This window comes from Marmota monax, unplaced genomic scaffold, assembly GCF_021218885.2.
Source record: "Marmota monax isolate L192 unplaced genomic scaffold, Marmota_monax_Labrador192_F-V1.1 WCK01_AAM20220418_F8-fsc00181, whole genome shotgun sequence".
Taxonomy (NCBI): domain Eukaryota; kingdom Metazoa; phylum Chordata; class Mammalia; order Rodentia; family Sciuridae; genus Marmota; species Marmota monax.
Genome location: NW_026694276.1, coordinates 1,959,336 through 1,977,324, shown reverse-complemented (window position 1 = coordinate 1,977,324; position 17,989 = coordinate 1,959,336). Strand labels below are relative to the sequence as shown.

General features: G+C 43.7%; 1 protein-coding gene across 3 annotated transcripts in view; it reads left to right on the top strand.

Annotated features, from left to right (window-relative positions):
• The window catches only part of Elapor1 (endosome-lysosome associated apoptosis and autophagy regulator 1), an 83,496-nt gene extending 74,581 nt beyond the window's left edge, over positions 1-8,915 (top strand). Inside the window, exons 16-22 of one of the 3 annotated variants that reach the window (XM_046467258.2) lie at positions 440-620; positions 932-1,028; positions 1,515-1,616; positions 3,714-3,840; positions 3,925-4,103; positions 4,726-4,891; positions 6,160-8,915. In XM_046467258.2, the coding sequence (XP_046323214.1) occupies positions 440-620; positions 932-1,028; positions 1,515-1,616; positions 3,714-3,840; positions 3,925-4,103; positions 4,726-4,891; positions 6,160-6,228 (921 nt within the window). In that variant the 3' untranslated portion in view covers positions 6,229-8,915. Of the gene's footprint in view, positions 1-439; positions 621-931; positions 1,029-1,514; positions 1,617-3,713; positions 3,841-3,924; positions 4,104-4,725; positions 4,892-6,128 lie in introns of all 3 variants that reach the window. The other 2 variants (XM_046467260.2, XM_046467259.2) reach the window with 2 other exon arrangements.
• Positions 8,916-17,989: the final 9,074 nt, after the last annotated feature.

Genomic DNA, 17,989 nt, shown 5'->3' with positions numbered 1-17,989 from the left:
AGCTAGAAGGAATGTGAACCAGAAAAAACAGTCAAATAAATTTCTCTGGCTTTCCCCAGGACCAGTTATATATTTCAGTTTCTGTCTAGAAAATGGATAAGGAAGACCAACCCTTCATTAATGGGCTGGTAGGTTAGAACTCCAAATCATCCTGTCTTGCTCAGGTAGTTCCTCCCTATAGTGACTCCAAGGAAATAAAAAGCTGGGGACCCCCTGGGCCAGAGTTCAAAAAATGGGACACAAAGGCCCTATTTTTAGCTTTTTTTTTTTCTTTCTTCTTAGTCTATCTTGTTATTAGACCTGGGATGAATCATCCACTGCAACGTACCACTGGAAGCCTGAACTTTTAGATGTCAAAAACTGTTCCCTGTTCTTTTTTGGGAATTTCTCTGTGACCATTAGCTTTTTCCCATCTTACTCCCTATATCCCACACACCAGGGTAAGAAAATGTCTGTGTGCACTGACAATGTCACTGACCTCCGAATTCCTGAGGGCGAGTCAGGTTTCTCCAAATCCATCACAGCCTACATCTGCCAAGCAGTCATCATTCCTCCAGAGGTGACAGGTTATAAGGCCGGGGTGTCCTCACAGCCTGTCAGTCTTGCTGATCGACTTGTTGGTGAGTAATTCAGCTGCTCCAGGCTTGCTTGAGTGTGTATGTGTGTGCACGCGCAATTGCATGCATGTTTGAAGTTGCCAAGCTAGAAGATAAATGTCCCCATGCGAAGAGCCCAACTTCCTGACCTCTCTATTCCATCCTGTGTGCCAAGTGCCACTGGGAACTCTGATAAACCTTTAGGTCACTTTTTCATGAGCCACTTGGGGATGCTATGAGAATGGAGTAAATTTGGATGTTGACAGGTATTGAAAGTGAAGTGTTTGCTAGCTAATGCTACTAGTGAGAACTAATTAGGAACTCTAATCTGGCAGGAGTGTCAACAGATACGACAATGGATGGAATCAGCTCCCCAGCTGAACTTTTCCACCCGGAAACTTCAGGAATACCGGATGTGATCTTCTTTTTTAGGTGAAGATGAAAGACCAGACTAATACAAGTGAACCTAGGAGTTGTCCACAATTCCTGTTGTATCCCTCTAGCTACCTCCTACTTATCAAACCAGAAATTGTCTGAGATCTAGCAGATCTGCATAGTCATGGAATAAAGGCTGGTTGTTCTCTGGTCCCAGCTTCTTGGGTATTATTAGGGGATCTGCCCTAGAGGCAGGGAAAAATACTGGAAGATTCACAGCGAACTTCTCTTCTAGCCTAAGGAGGCCCCAGTGACTGCTAGCCTTCCCTCTCTTAGCTGGTACATTTCCACATAGACTAGATCCTCCTGGTTCCCCTTTTCACCATATATAGCCCAATGCCTATGCACTCCCTTTGTGTTAGGCCTGAGCCCAAGTCATGACTTGCCCAGCCAGGGACTCATTCCCTGTTGATTTCACGTAATGGCTCTCTAATAACACGGTGGAGTGACTCTTTCCCCTATGGGGGCTGGCTTTCTCTGCAGGTCCAATGATGTCACCCAGTCTTGCAGTTCTGGAAGATCAACCACTATCCGCATCAGATGCAATCCATCGAAACCTTCCTCTGGAAGCCTGTTACTGCCAAGGTAATCCCAACAAAGGGATGTAACAAAGGCTACAGCCTCCCTTCCTTGGACTCATTCCATCTCAAGAGCCAGAGACTACTGAAAAAGGAGAAAATAGTTTGAGACCCATCAATGGACTTTGGGGGGGCATAAGCATAGGCCCTACTCCTCAATCTTTAAATCACAAGAATGGGGCAGAAGGAAGAGTCAAAACTACCCTCATATTCCCAGACCATTATGGTGGCAGCTACATATATAGTACAGCAGCTAACACCTCTTGGAGAACTAGATTTGAATGAGTAACTCTACTTACTAGTTATATAACATAAATGAATACATTTCTTATCATCTCTAGGCCTGTTTTTCCTTATCTGTAAAATGGACATACTGAGTTCCCTCAGGGAGTTGTTTGAGGATTAATTGAAGCAATGAGACTTTAGGACTTCTCTTAAAGTCTGGTCATGATTAAGAATAGTAAAAGTTTAGCTCAGTTGTAGAGTCCACCATGCGGCCTGCACATTGGTTTCATTAATGAGGTTCTTGGCATAAAAGTTAGCTAGCAGAGATCGAAATAAAACACACAGACTCAGTTACCTTTTTCTATGACCAGGTCCAAGATGGCTCCCCTCTCTGGCTCCAACCTCGAACCACCCGTAGGGCAGCAAGGATTACTCAGGACTAGCAGGAGAGAGAGAGAGAGAGAGCACGCCAGGGAGTAGCCTTTTATTGGGGAACAAGAAATTCAGGGGAGAATTCCATCCAATGAAGGTTGAGGGGGGGCCGCATTCCAAGGTCAGGGTCAGTGATTGGGCCCCCCGGGTCAGTGGTCAGTAACACCCCCACACGGATGGGTTCTCTCATCAGGAGAGGGCCGGGAAAGTTCCCACACAGCCAGAACGCCTCAGACCCAAACCGGGAGTCGCCCAGTCACGTGTGAGAATGGCTCTCCACAGTAGAGTGCTTGCCTAGCACATGTGAGGCCCTGGGTTCAATCCTCAGAAGCACATAAAGATAAATAAATAAAAAATAAAGTATTGTGTCCATCTACAACTATAAAAATAAAAAATAAGAAGTTTAGGAATCCTAGGAATCTCAACCAAAAGACACAATTCTGAGTTTAATAGCTGAATACACTGGATGATGAACTTCCAAACTAATATGACCACAGGATACCACTCCCTCCTTTTATTCCCCTACATATTGCCAACTAATGTCTTGGGTGGGTATTGGTGTCTTGAGGAGCACAGTGGGGAAATGTTGCTCCAAAATCACTGATCACGTAGCTGAAGAGCAAAGCAGGACAGCTTGATCCACCAATGGTGTTAGAGTGTGAAATCACTGTTCTTGCCATTGTAGACATCATTGTAAAGTACAAAGCAGATATCCATTCCCAAACTCCACCCCAACTCTGACCCCCAGCCCCCAGGAAGCTGCATCAAAGTGGCTATTGCAAAATTTCACCTGTTCATAGGGAAGACAGGAGCCATGGAGAAATTGATGGGGCAACCATGCTAGAGCTCAGACAAGTTAAATTATATCTGATGTCAGCAGAAACATGAATGGGCAGAGAATGGGGAGCCCAGTGGAGGCCTGGGAGACCTCTTATTATCAGGGAAATTGAAGATCAAAACCTTAGTTAAGGTTGGGTGTGGTGGTGCATGCCTGTAATCCCGAGGACTCTGGAGGCTGAGGCAGGAAGATCACAAGTTTGATCCTTAGCAACTTAGTGAGGCCCTCAGTAACTTAATGAGACCCCGTCTCAAAATAAAAAATAAAAAGGGGTGGGGATGTAGCTCAGTGGTAAAGCACTCCTGGGTTCAATCTCTATAACATACAAACAAACAAACAAAAAATCTGAGTTAAGAACCAGGGGAGGGGGCTAGGGTTGTGGCTCAGTAGAGGGCACTTGCCTCACATGTATGATCCTCAGCACCATATAAAAATAAACAAAATAAAGATAGTGTGTCCATCTATAACAAAAAACCAAAACAACAACAACAAAAACAATGGGGAGGATTCTGGAGGCAGTCTGGGCAGAGAGGATAAGAATTGGGCAAATGACAGAACAGGCCACCAGTGCAGCAAGCAAGAGCTCAGGTCTCCTTTCTGCTTTGCTAGCATGTGCTCTGATGGGACCTGCGATGGCTGTAACTTCCACTTCCTGTGGGAGAGTGTGGCTGCTTGTCCACTGTGCTCGGCTGCCGACTACCACACTTTTGTCAGCAGCTGTGTCGCTGGGATCCAGGTAGGTTGCCCTCTGACTGGGAACTTCCCAGGAGTGAAAGGAATGTGGGATCTGAGGGCCTTGCCTTGCTTTTCTCCCCAACAGAAGACTACTTACATGTGGCGAGAACCAAAGTTATGCTTCCGTGGCATCTCCCTGCCTGAGCAGAGAGTCACCATCTGCAAAACAATAGATTTCTGGCTGAAAGTGGGCATCTCTGCAGGCACTTGTACTGCCATCCTACTGACTGTCTTAACTTGCTACTTTTGGAAAAAGAATCAAAAGTAAGTGATGGGGTATTAGAGCTTGAGACTGGGCAGGGTCGGATCACTGAGCAGAGCATAAGTTAATTGGGGCTTTCTTTGAATTTGGCCATAGACCCTGTGACTCTATCCAGACACTATCAAGCCACCTATCCAGTGTATTCCTTGCTTATCTTCACTTCTAAATAGGGACAGTACCATCTGGCAGTCTATAAATGACTGCAGGATTCTCAAAAAAAAAAAAAAAAAGCAAAGAGTGTCCCTTGGGCTGGGGGTGTTAGCTCAATGGTAGAGCAGTTGCCGAACCTGCAAGAGAACCTGGGTTTGATCCCCAGCACGAGAGAGAGAGAGAGAGAGAGAGAGAGAGTCTTAAATTTGTTTTTATTAAAAATAATACACATAATGACTTCATGGCTTCAATATACCCATTAAGCTTTGAGATCCAAAGAATAGCCACCCTTAAAGAAAAAAGGTCACTGAACTAATGAGCCAAGACTCCTTCCGTACACCCAGCCCTGACACTATTTTGCCATGTTTCCATCTACATGTCGTGGGGAGTAACTGTTTACAGCCAAGCCTCTCTCCTTTCTTCCCCCTTATTCACACATTCTGGTATCTTGCCTCCCCAACCCCCGTTTCATAGGCTAGAATACAAGTACTCCAAACTGGTGATGAACACTACCCTCAAGGACTGTGACCTGCCAGCAGCTGACAGCTGTGCCATCATGGAAGGCGAGGATGTAGAAGATGACCTTATCTTTACCAGCAAGAAGTCACTCTTTGGGAAGATCAAATCGTTTACCTCCAAGGTAGGGGACCAGTGCACTAAGGCCAGCCTGAAGGGCTGGAGAAGACGCCACTCTTATTGACCCTGCAGGGACTACTACTCTGCTCCCAGCTCCCCTTACCATTCTATTCCCCACTCAAAAACCCTGCCTTCTGCCTCCTGTGTTTGATACCAGTACTCTTTTTCCTGGTGCCCAAGTCTACTGTTGACCAGGCTCCTTCTCCCACAACATGTACTCCAGTTGGTGAACTGTTTGGGCCTTTTAACTTCCAGAAGGAGTACTGAACCATCCATATTTTAAGAATCATCCCCCAACCATGTTTTTTGGAGGGGAGAAGAGTCCATCTCTAGAACTAGCTTCTGACAGAAGCGAGGCTCTCCTCTAACCAGTGGAGGGTGCTGTCCCCCAGGTGTCTGGGCCCAGTCCTGTAGGGGCTGAGTCATAGCTAAGTCTAAGGTGTTCACCACCCAGCAGCTCTGAGCTGGGAGGGTTGACACTATGTGGGCGGGTGAGTGAGTGTGGAGCTCATAAATGCAATACAGACACCACTGTCGCTGGGCGTGGGGCCAGCAGAAAGCATCCAAGCAACTCCTCCAGGGAGTGCTACTGCAGCCCCACTCTGCGAGAAAGCACACCTGAACACTGCCCAGAACCAGTTCATCCAAACATGTGTGGGTGGGGAGAGTGGTAAGGGGGAGGAGAGGACAGGCAGGATGGTGAAGAAAGATGGCAAGTGTTTAGATTGCTGAATCCTGATCCCATTGTGCTGACCTGCCATAGTGACGTCCTTGGTCTCCTTAGACCTTGATTTTTTTTTTTTAAACCAATGGGAGCACAGTTCCACCAAGATTCCTTGAGTCAATCTGAGACTACTAGAATTCAGCAAAGATGTAACGTGGGGAGCCATGTAATTCCAGCAAGGTGGGAAGCAGAGGCAAGAGGATCACAAGTTCAAGGCCAGCCCAGGCAACTTGGCAAGACCCTGTCTCAAAAATAAAAAATGGAAAGGGCTGGGGATAGAGTCAGTGGTAGAGCCCCACTGGGTTCAATCCCCAATATAGGGCTGAGTGGGTAGTGCAAAGCAGGGGATTTTAAAGGTTTTTCTTATTCGCTGAGCCTGATTGGAGCAAAAACAGGGGGTATCTCATCTCTATATTTCCACAAAATCACCGAAAACAGGAGTTCCATAAGGGTTCCTTCTGTCGCTTATTTTCCATTTCTCTTCTTTGTCCTCTAAACTTGCCCCCAACCTATGCAGCAGCCAGCTCCTGTCACCATCTCTCTTTCAGAGGACTCCTGACGGATTTGACTCAGTGCCATTGAAGACATCCTCAGGAGGCCCAGACATGGACCTGTGAGGGGTGTCACCCTGCCTCACCTGCCTCCTCACTTTGGCACATCACCTAGCAAGCCTGAGGCAATTTGGGTGCCAGCATCCTGCAATATCCACTGCTGGAAATCTCTTCATTGTGGCCTTATCAGAAGAAGTTTGAATTTCAGATCTTGGTTTTTTTTTTTTTTTTTTAATAGAGTACCCAAACCTTCCTTTCTGCTTGCCTCAAACCTGCCAAATATACCCACACTTTGTTTGTATATTATTCCCTTGCTTGCATCTTGTTTCCTAAACCGGCACAGCCAAGGAAGCTGTCATAGCCTCATCTGCCCATCATTCTTGTAACTCTAGAGTGAAAAGATTTCTCCTCTTCTTAAGTATAAGAATGACTCCTTCTGTCCTCTTAAGGGCAGAAACAGCTGGGAGTCTTCCTGATCATATGCCCTCAGCTCATGATCTCTTTAGGGGAGAGGCTGAGTAGGGGGGGTGTCTAGGTTCTCTGGTGGATGATCTTCATGGTAGCCTGAATCCATTTTTTCCTAAATAATCAGCTCAGGATGAGGGTAATGGATAGTTCTAGGCCAAGGTGAGTAAGGCCTGCATAAGAAGAGGCTTGAGAAGCACAAAGAGAGGCAGTAAGGAAGGGTTTTGTTTTGTTTTGTTTTATAACCAGGTACCTCATTTTCTTTAGTAATAAATATTCTCACAGAAGCCAAAGGAAAAAAGTTTATCAAGTAAATACCCAGAGCCCTCGTGGATCTAGTCTCTGCCCTCCCTCCTTTTTTTCTTTATACACACACACACACACACACACACACACACATCCCACCATCTCTTTATGACACTAAAGACAACCAGGTAAGCCCCAAACCCCTATGTCTAGCCTTATCCTCGATTGGCTTTTATCGACATAGCAAACTCTTGCCACTGAGGACAGTTTCATCCTTGGGCACCCTATCCTTGGGACCATATTCCAGGACAGGTAAAAGAACATAGGAGGCCAAGGTGTTAATGTGGCATCCCGGGGATTACATCCCACAATGGCATGGACGTGAGGTGGCCATAATGTGTGCTTCTGACTTATCTGCTCAGCCACAAAATCCAGTAACTCCTAGGCTAGCCAGAAAGGGAATCAGAACCCCCACAATAGAACCAGACTGGTCTTCAAGGAGGGAAGACTAGGGGAGTCTAAAAAAAGATGTGCACCAAACTGGAATGCTTCTCATTTCTTTTATGCAATAAAAAGCTAAAAGGACTTTTGGCAACACATCCTTTGACCAGTTAATAGAGTGGATGAACTCTGCCCAGATCCTACTTTTACACAACTATAATCAATGAACTTGAATGGTAAAACCAGAGCAAAACTTTCAATTATCTTTTTCTTTCTACAACTTTCCTTCTGGCAATTCTCCCTCCCTTACAATCAGGCCTGCACAACCATCCCAAGCCCCAGTTGCCCATGATTTGTACCTGTGCCCTTTCTGCAGTGGTCATATGGTGAACAGATAGTATTAGAATGGAGTGGTTTGTGTGCTACTAAGTTGTTTGCTCATTTTATTAGCCACAATAGTCTAATGAGAGTCTGTGATAAGTGGAGCTAGGCCGTTGATAGCATCTGTGGTGGCAGGGAGTCCCTTTGACTCAATATATCTAGCTTTTATTGGGCAGAGCCACAGTCTCCCTCCTGTTGTGGGAGTCAGGCTTTCAGAACCTGAAGCCATACTAGAAGTCCCCCATGGATGCACATAGACTCCAGTCTTCTGCAGCCTCAGCATCAGCAACTGGGCATCTCTGCTCCCCACTGAATAACTGCCTCTTGTAACAGGGGCCACCGTTGGTCCTCCAGCTGTTCTGTAAGGACTGCAAAAAAGTACACCCCTTTGACTTCTTTATTGTGGCCTAGATGCCCTCAGAGTAACCTCAAACTCCACTCATTTAGTTTATAGCACTTTAAGGATCTCCTTTTTACTTCCCATTACTGGGCTGATTTCCACTGGAAGGGGTCACCTTTTGATCCCCTGGCAACATAGATACTCCAGATATTTTAAATACAGATTTATTGAGATTTAATCTACATATCATATAATTTGCCCATTTAAAATATACAATTCTGTGGCTTTTTGCATATTCATAGAATTGCATGTATTTTTTTTTCCTGCAGTGCTGGGATGGAACCCAGGGCCTCTCACATGTGGGGCAAGTGAGTTACACCCCAGCCCTGTACATTCATTTCAGAACAGACACATAGTAGATCTGTTATGGGGGGAAAGACTTTAGTCCTTGACCCAGAGTGGTTTTCACAAGCTATTAGGGGAGAGTGTGTGGCTCAGGAGATAAAATATTTAGATCCTGTTTGGTCACCTAGAGTCCTGGCACCCATAACTAACTTTCATCCTGTAGCTATCACCTGTATTTATTTAGCTGGGAATACCAATGAAGATTGTGGTGTATCCAAGGACCAGGGGATTTCTTATGCCAACAAAAGAAAAAAATTTTTTTAGTCTGACTCTACATTAAAGATAAGACTGACTATATTTATACAGCAGAGACTTTGTAACAGATTTTTCAGATTTGTGAAATCAAATTTTTGTCTCATCAGGAATGGTTGGATTTCCTTTTTATTCTGTATTCTAAGCATTTATAGTTTGTTAGGGGATGGGTAATGCATGTTACATTTTTTTTGTGTGTGTGAAATAAAAACATGCCTTTTGAGTTGTTTTTCTAGAACATAGATGGGGTGGTTGGATGGTTGAAGGGGAAGTGGTAAGTGTCCTTGAAGCCTAAACAGAAGAGGAGAAGGAGACAGAAATGAGCACAGACTTCAGAGCACCACAGACCCAATTTAGAAGCCTCTTACTACCTGTTTAGGAATCAGTCAATACGTAAGGCCTCAGTTTCCACAATAATAAAATGTATCTAAATACTAAGAATGGATGAGGGGCAAAATGGATAACAGGTAAAACACTTAGCATGTGAGTTTCCTGCCAGCCCAGTTCAGATTCTCTCAGGTGGCACAAAGCCAACCACATAATAACATATCTACAAAGATAAAATTAGCTTTTGGGGTAGGAGATGGATTATTATAGACTAAATGAGAGGAAAATCCTAGAGGATATCAAGGACCTACCATTTCTAAGAGTAGCTGGATTGTCCTGCTTCTACCTTCCTTCATTCTAATTGAGGGCATTTGACTCCCCAAAAGTATCCTCCTGGCTAAATGAGTTTGGGACTTCACAGACTTTTAAGTCTGAATGACACCAAACACCTGGTGATCTAAATCAGATTCCTTAGGTTAGCCTCCACACAAGCCTCTCCTCCTCCAGTCCCCACTCTCTTCTCTGAGGCCAGAGTCTTTTCTCTAACACATATCTGATGGCAAAGTGCAAGAATCTCTGGTGGTTCCTCATCGCTATCAGGCAGGACTTATCCTTAGTAGGTGCCCTTCTGTATTCCAAGTTTATGGTTTATGACCCACATCTATTTTCACCAGGTAGCACCTGGGTTGCACTACTGGTTAAATATTTTGAATATCACCCCTGCTTATAGGATAAAGTCCAGACTCTAAGAATGAAAGTAGAAAAGGAAGTGCATTAATTTGGCATCTGCATGTGTCAAGTCTGGATGGAGTGCTTTCAAGGCATTACCTCACTCAGTTCTCTGTACATTCCAGAGGTGGGTACCATTTCTCTTACAAGAGAGAGAGAAATTCTAGTATGTGCCCTACAGAGTCCCTATAGCCCACCCTGCCCCTTGCCTTGTTGTTTATACACCAACCACACTCCCCACATGGGCACAAGCTATGTGCCTCTGTGCCTTCCTTCCCTTTCACCTGACAGATCTCACCCAGCCTTCGAGGTCTCCTTACTGTGAGACTTTCCCTGGCTCACCCATTGGGTATACTATAGCGAAAAAACAATCACGTGGGAGTCCTGCTGTTAATTTTCATAAATTCAACAATATATTGTACAGCATCCCAGTGTAACAATCAAGCCACAGACATAATTGAGCCTAAAATGAGGGTGTATGTGCAAATATTTTAAAGATCTCCCAATCATTGCTGAAGTATCCAGGCAAGAAGACACAACTTGGTCTAAACCTTAAAGTGTTTAATAAATTGGGAACCACAGAGGAACAATGTCTATTGAACAGATGGAGAAACTGATATAGGGTGACAATACAAAACTTTATGGATAATTTAAGAACTATTAAAGAAGATTTTAGAACATAAACTAATTTCTTCTTATTTTCCGAAGCCAATAATTCCACATAAAATGCAAGTGCCTATAGGAAACAGTGTGGTAGGAAAGGAGAGACACCTCACCCCAATTCCATCTGAGGGAGAGGCTGGATCAAGGCTTCCCTCTACCCCACGTCTGGCAGCTTTCAATCACCCATGCTATTATCTTCAAATTTTTTCTGAGTTGCTCAAGGACAGCAGTATGGTGTCACTCAGAGAGAGAGGAGTGGGCAACCCAGGGCTGGAGTTCCTCCAGAAACAGCATAATAAAAACTAGTGTACTGTGGGAAACCAGAGAGTGCCTAACCCTTCTGGGGGTGGGGGGAAGAGGGTGTCGGAGTAAGTCCAGGAGGAAGGAGGAATTAGCCAGTTAGGAGGAACACAGGAAGGAAAGGGAGTTCAGGTAGAAGATTGTTCAAAGAAAGGCTCCAGGGCAAGGAAAGGGAGTCACAGGTAGTTTGGCTTGGAAAGCGCACTTGTCCTGAGTTAAAGAAAGAACTTGTAGTAGAAGCTGGTAGGGGCAGGTCATGAAGGGCTTTGGGAGCCTGTTTGGACTTTCATTGTGAGGGCAACCGGTTGCCGCCCAAGACTTATAGCAGGGGAATGACAGGATTGGACTTGCTTGTCAAACACTGAGAAATCTTACTTCAAGACAGTGAAAGGAACACAAAGAGAAGCTGAAGCGAGGCCTCAGAGAACCTTTCCACATTAGCCAGTTCTGAATTGGTAAAAACTGAGGGAAGCAGTTTTGATTGGCTGCCCTCTCTGACTTTTCTTGTTTCCTCCCTGAAGGTGTTCATTCCCCTGGGCTGTCTGTCCCCAGACTGCCCAGGATGCTTAAGGCACTACCTAATCCAGGATTCTGTTCCTGGAACCTGCTATTAGCTTCTATCCTGTCAGCCTCCTCTCTGCAACTCCTTCACCTGGTGAGCACGCACCTAATGTGTAAGGCATTGTGCTAGATTCTACAAGGATGAAAATGCAAATACCCAAGAGCCCCTGCCCTATAAGAAAAGGCCACACATTCCAGGAGAAAAGAAATGGGGAGGGTAGCAAGTCCACACTTAACCTGTGTACTTGTTTTGTCTACCCCTCAATTTTCCCAGACCTCAGTTTTCTTATATAGAAAATAAAGGAGTTGACCTACCTCACTGTTGAGGGTCCTTGAATTCCTGAGTCTTTCCAGGCAGCACCCAAGAGCTATTCTTGGTATAAAGTTCTAACAGAAATGACACATCCAAAAGTGGTATGGCCTCAAACCATCACTACACAAAGCCATAGCTTTATGCTGATTTGTTCCTGTGTTAGCTTCTGGCAGAAATGACTTAGTGTAGTGACATTGGTTATTTTTTTACTGATCAGAATTTCTAGTTAGCAGTCATATTTGATTAATTACATAAAGAAAATGAATTACTATTATTTTTGAAAATCACGTTAGCCTAGTGCAGTAGCACACCATTGTTATCCCAGCTGCTCCGGAAGCTGAGGCCAGAGTATCCCTTGAGTACAGGAGTTCAAAGCCAACCTGGGCAACTTAGGAAGACTTGTCTCAAAAAAATTTTTAAAAATTATGTTCATTGGACACAAAGTGTTCAAAACATAAGGGAAATGTGACAAAAAGATAGGGGATTATTAGGCTAACAAAGAACTAAATTTCTTCTTCAGCTCTAAAATTCCTGATTCAACAATGATAAATGAAATATGATATTATATTACTGTGTTATATTATCAAATAACATGAGGATTTTATAAGGGGATGTCTGTAATTTAATAAGACAAATGGTGAAAATGTCCAAGCAAAATTGGAGAGCCAGATTTTTTTTTTTTTTTTGGTACCAGGGATTGAACCCAGGGGTGCTTATCCACTGAGCAACAGACCTTTTTATTTTTTTGGAGGGGTACTGGGGATTGAACCCAGGGGTGCAGATCCACAGAGCCACATCTCTGAAAGAATTCCCCACGCAAAGACACTTCGCCGGGAGAATTCCAATTTTATTGCAAAAAGCTGTGTGCTTATATAGAACTAAGGGGGAGATGGCAGGGCTTAGATAAATGGCAGGCAACCCGTTTATTGGCAAGTTCTTTCAGATATCAGCTCCGGAGCCCAGGAATTAGTTCTCACTGGGGCTAAGTTTCCCCGCCAGCGAGATTTGAAATTGGCGCTGGCGGGAGAGTTCACACAGGCGGGAACTTTTCGCGCCACTACAGAAAAGAAGAAGGTAGGAAGAAGAAGTCCTTAGGCGCCATGTTGGGGTTTTTCTCTGGGGTATGGCTGCCGTTTATACTTTTCCCAACAATCTCCAGTCCTATTTTTGTATTTTATTTAGAAACAAGTTCTCCCTGAGTTTCTTAGTGCCTCGATTTTGCTGAGGCTGGCTTTAAACTCTGGATCCTCCTGTCTCAGCCTCCTGAGCCGCTGGGATTACAGGTGTGCTTGCTAAGTAGTTTAGGGCCTCAATAAATTGCTAAGGCTGGCCTTGAATTTGAGATCCTCCTGCCTCAGCTCCTGAGCCTCTGGAATTATAGGCATGTGCCAACACACCCAGCTCTTTTGTTGTTGTTGTTGAGAGAGACCCATAGAAAAGATTGGCCCTGTGGCCCTCCTCCCCCAGGCCAGAGCCCAGTGCAGCCTTGGGAACATCCACCACTATTTTCAAACCATAGTAGGCAGTACACTTTGATAGTTAATGCCTTTGCTAACCTGAGAGCAGGCAGCACACCATCCCAGAATTTGCCCTCAGAGGGTTTCAGAGATCTCATGTTTTGAAGAGAGTCTTCTTAAATTTTTTCCTCGGAGACTGCAGCTTGTCACCCTTACCTTCTACTAGTTTTATTTAATTTTTAAATATTTATTATTTATATTTTTCTGGATATCTTTAATTTCCATTTATAAATCTCATGTAGTTACCTCCAACTGAACCTAAATCACATCCAGGACTCTGGCTGCAAGGTATGCTAGAAAATGTAGTTTTTAGCCTTCCATACTCTATGGAACAGGAAGAGACACAAGGTTGGTGTAAATATTAAGTTATTTTATATTATCTACTATACAGGGTGGCAGTTTAAAAGCAAGGTTTTCTCATATTAGGAGTAATATCAATAATGTTTATAGGCAAAGAAAGATACAAAGCAGGTGGAGATTTGACATGAGGGAGGGAGGGAGGGAGGGAGAGAGAGAGAGAGAGAGAGAAATAATCAATAGAGCACAGTATAAAAAGGAAGGAAAAGGATTAGGTCAACAGAGAGACTCAGTCTTGTAAATGAGGAGGGGAACCTGTGCCTCCAAAATAACAAATAAGGAGTCACAGAAGTGTTGAAGTAAAACAAAGTGGAGTTCTGCTGGATGACCCCAACATTTTCAGTGAAACAAGAGGCAAAGCCATCTGCTACCAGTGAGCAGGGAGGTTCTAAGGGCTTCAGTGTAGGAAGGATTAGAAAGATGGAAAATGAATTGAGAGTTTGTGACAGATAAGTGAGAGAAAAGAGCCCCAGGGGCTCAGATAATATAGGATGTTAGGTGCAGGACAGGCTGAACTAAATTGTCTGCAGGGCAGGCTGTTAGCTGCAGGATAACCCACGCACCCCAACCCCCATCTGTCTGGTCCTTTATCACCTGTTTGTGTCAAGTCTGAACACTCAACCCCACTCCAGGCTGAACACTTGACCCCTACCGGTCTGGTACAACAGAAACCCACATCTGACCCCTGCCCCATCTACCTGAAGGCAGAAGATGACACCTTTAGCAACTATTGTGTGATCCAATCACTGTATGCCAACAAGGCAGCTTGCAGACCCAGAGACCCCATTAGATTTGGGCTATAAAAACTCCCTCCTGAGCTGGGATTGTGGCTCAGCGTTAGAACGCTCCCCTAGCACAGGCGGGACCCGGTTCGATCTTCAGCACCACATAAAAATAAAGGCATTATGTTGTGTCCATCTACACCTAAAAAATAAATATTAAAAAAAATACTCATTAGGACACAGAAACCAATCCACAAAACTACAACTATCTTATATTTGATAAAGGGGCTAAAAGCATGCAATGGAGGAAGGATAGCATCTTCAACAAATGGTGCTGGGAAAACTGGAAATCCATATGCAACAAAATGAAACTGAATCCCTTTCTCTCGCCATGCACAAAAGTGAATTCAAAATGGATCAAGGAGCTTGATATCAAATCAGAGACGCGCCGTCTGATAGAAGAAAAAGTTGGCTACGATCTACAGTCGGTGGGGTCGGGCTCCAAATTCCTCAATAGGACACCCATAGCACAAAAGTTAATAACTAGAATCAACAAATGGGACTTACTCAAACTAAAAAGTTTTTTCTCAGCAAAAGAAACAATAAGAGAGGTAAAAAGGGAGCCTACACCCTGGGAACAAATCTTTACTCCTCACACTTCAGATAGAGCCCTAATATCCAGAGTATACAAAGAACTCAAAAAATTAGACAATAAGAGAACAAACAACCCAATCAACAAATGGGCCAAGGACCTGAACAGACACTTCTCAGAGGAGGACATACAGTCAATCAATAAGTACATGAAAAAATGCTCAACATCTCTAGCTGTCAGAGAAATGCAAATCAAAACCACCCTAAGATACCATCTCACTCCAGTAAGATTGGCAGCCATTAGGAAGTCAAACAACAACAAGTGCTGGCGAGGATGTGGGGAAAAGGGTACACTTGTACATTGCTGGTGGGACTGCAGATTGGTGCAGCCAATTTGGAAAGCAGTATGGAGATTTCTTGGAAAGCTGGGAATGGAGCCACCATTTGACCCAGCTATTCCCCTTCTTGGTCTATTCCCTAAAGACCTAAAAAGAGCATGCTACAGGGACACTGCTACATCGATGTTCATAGCAGCACAGTTCACAATAGCAAGACTGTGGAACCAACCTAGATGCCCTTCAATAGATGAATGGATTAAAAAAATGTGGCATTTATACACAATGGAGTATTACTCTGCATTAAAAAATGACAAAATCATAGAATTTACAGGGAAATGGATGGCATTAGAGCAGATTATGCTAAGTGAAGCTAGCCAATCCCTAAAAAACAAATGCCAAATGTCTTCTTTGATATAAGGAAAGTAACTAAGAACAGAGTAGGGACGAAGAGCAGGAGAAGAAGATTAACATTTAACAGGGATGAGAGGTGGGAGGGAAAGGGAGAGAGAAGGGAAATTGCACGGTAATGGAAGGAGACCCTCAGGGTTATACAGTGGAGGGGGTAGAGAGAGAGGAGGGGAGGGGAGGGGAGAGGTCGGGAGAGGGGAGGGTGGAGGATGGGAAAGGCAGCGGAGCACAACAGACACTAGTATGGCAATTTGTAAATCAATGGATGTGTAACTGATGTGATTCTGCAATCTGTGTATGGGGTGAAGGTGGGAGTTCATAACCCACTTGAATCAAAGTGTGGAATATGATATGTCAAGAAATTTGTAATGTTTTGAACAACCCACAATAAAAAATTAAAAAAAAATACTCATTAAAATAAAAAAAAAAAAACTCCCTCCTGCTGGGACCCTCGCTCTTGCTCTGTCTCCCTCTCTTGCTTTTGCTCTCTCTTTCTTCTCTCTGTCTCTGTCTCTCTCTCTTTCTCCTCTTTTGCACTGCTGCAATAAAGATCTCTCGGTTGCCCCAAGTGTTGTGGTCATTTTCCTTTCATAGGATATGTGCATTTTTTTGTGTGGATTAAATTATTTAATAAAAAAACTGAAATTTGGGGAATTTTGCCAGTCTCCCATCTAAACTGATAAGGCTGAATGGATGCCTACACCAAAGATGGCTACAGCCTGGAACATTACTGACATTACTTACAGAGATAAACTCAAAATGGATTGAAGACCTACCAGAAAGAGCTAGAAACTTGGTAGAAGAAAAATATAGAAAAATATCTTTGTGACTTTAAAGTGGAAAAGTATTAAATAAAACCCTAAAAGCACAAAGTAAAATTGCAATAAGAAATTTGATTATATCAAATTTAAAAAAAGCACACCAATGATAAAGTTAAGATAAACTGAGAGGGAAAATGTGTGCTAAAACCAATTAAAGACTAATAGAATATATTATGTACCTTTGTAAGTCAATAGTAACAAAAAGGAAGACTATCAATAGGAAAAAAAGAAATGGGCAAAGGATATAAATGAACAACTTGCAAATAAGGAAATTCAACCAGCTACCAACTGTTGAAAAGGTGTGCAAACTCATTGTCAGGGAAATGCAAATTAAAACAATGAGCAATCACTTCACACCCATTAGACAAGCAAAGTTTAGAAAGCTGGATAATAAACCAGGGAAGAGGCACACGCCTGTAAATTCCAGTGATTCTGAAGGCTGAGGTAAGAGGATAGCAAATTCAAGGTCTGCCTCAGTGATTTAGCTAAGCCCTAAGCAATTTAGCAGGAACCCTGTCTCAAAATAAAAAATAAAATTAAGGGCTGGGAATGTGGCTCAGAGTAAAGTGCCCCGGGGTCCAATCTCCAGTCAAAAAAAAAAAAAAAAAAGAGGAAGAGGATAAGGGGAAGAAACTAAAACTAATATAAGGTGTTGGAGAGAATACAGGGACATAAGTCTATGGAATGGGGAACATATAAAGAAATGGAGAACTGTTCTCACCACAAAGCTTCATTTCCAGGTGCACAGTCCTTCCTCGGGTTTTAAATCTAACACCCTAGCAAACTGAACAGAGCAGGGGAACTTCATCAGACTTCCTCAGGCTCTCCGCTTGTCAGTTCCATCACTATCTTTAGCCCTATCCTACATCGCAGGGTTGATTTGGCAGAGATTTGTTAGGGAATAGGATGCTATAAGAGGAAAAAACTTTTTATCCTATTCACATACCCAATACAGAAGAGTTCTCTGACCAATTTTGTGGCGGTTTTATCCACACCAAGCAATTTGGCAGTGGACCCCAGATGGATGTTCCATAATTCAAACCAATTCTAAACCTATTCACATTAGATCCCAGAGGTTAAGGGCTCCATCCTACTGTTGCCAAAATCTTGGTCCTTATTCCCCATTCCAATCAAATAACAAGGACACAGTTTTGAGAAAAAGGAAAAAAGAAGGCTTATTGCTTTGCAGCAAAGGAGAAACACAGGGGACTCAACCACTGAGCCACATCCCCAGCCTCTTTATTTTCTATTTTGAGACAAAGTCTAGCTAACTTGCTTAGTGCCTCACTAAATTGCTGAGGCTGGCCTCCAACCTGGGATCCTCCTGCCTCAGCTTCCTGAGTCGTTGCAATTATAGGCTAATTGATTTTTTTGGGGGGGGGGGGTGGTGATGGTGCTGGGGATTGAATCCATGACCTTGTGCATGCGAGGCACCACTCTAGCAACCGGGAGCTATATCCCCAGCCCACCATACTTTCTTATGGATTTTATCGTTAGGAAGAACTATCCTCATCTCCCAGTTTCAGGATCTGGTCACAAAAGTCTTTCCCTTGAGAGTAACTTGGATTCCTCCTATCAACATTATTTGGGGCCTGCATTATTTCTTCTGCAGTTAACAGGTAGTTTGCTGAAGAAACTGACATACCCTGT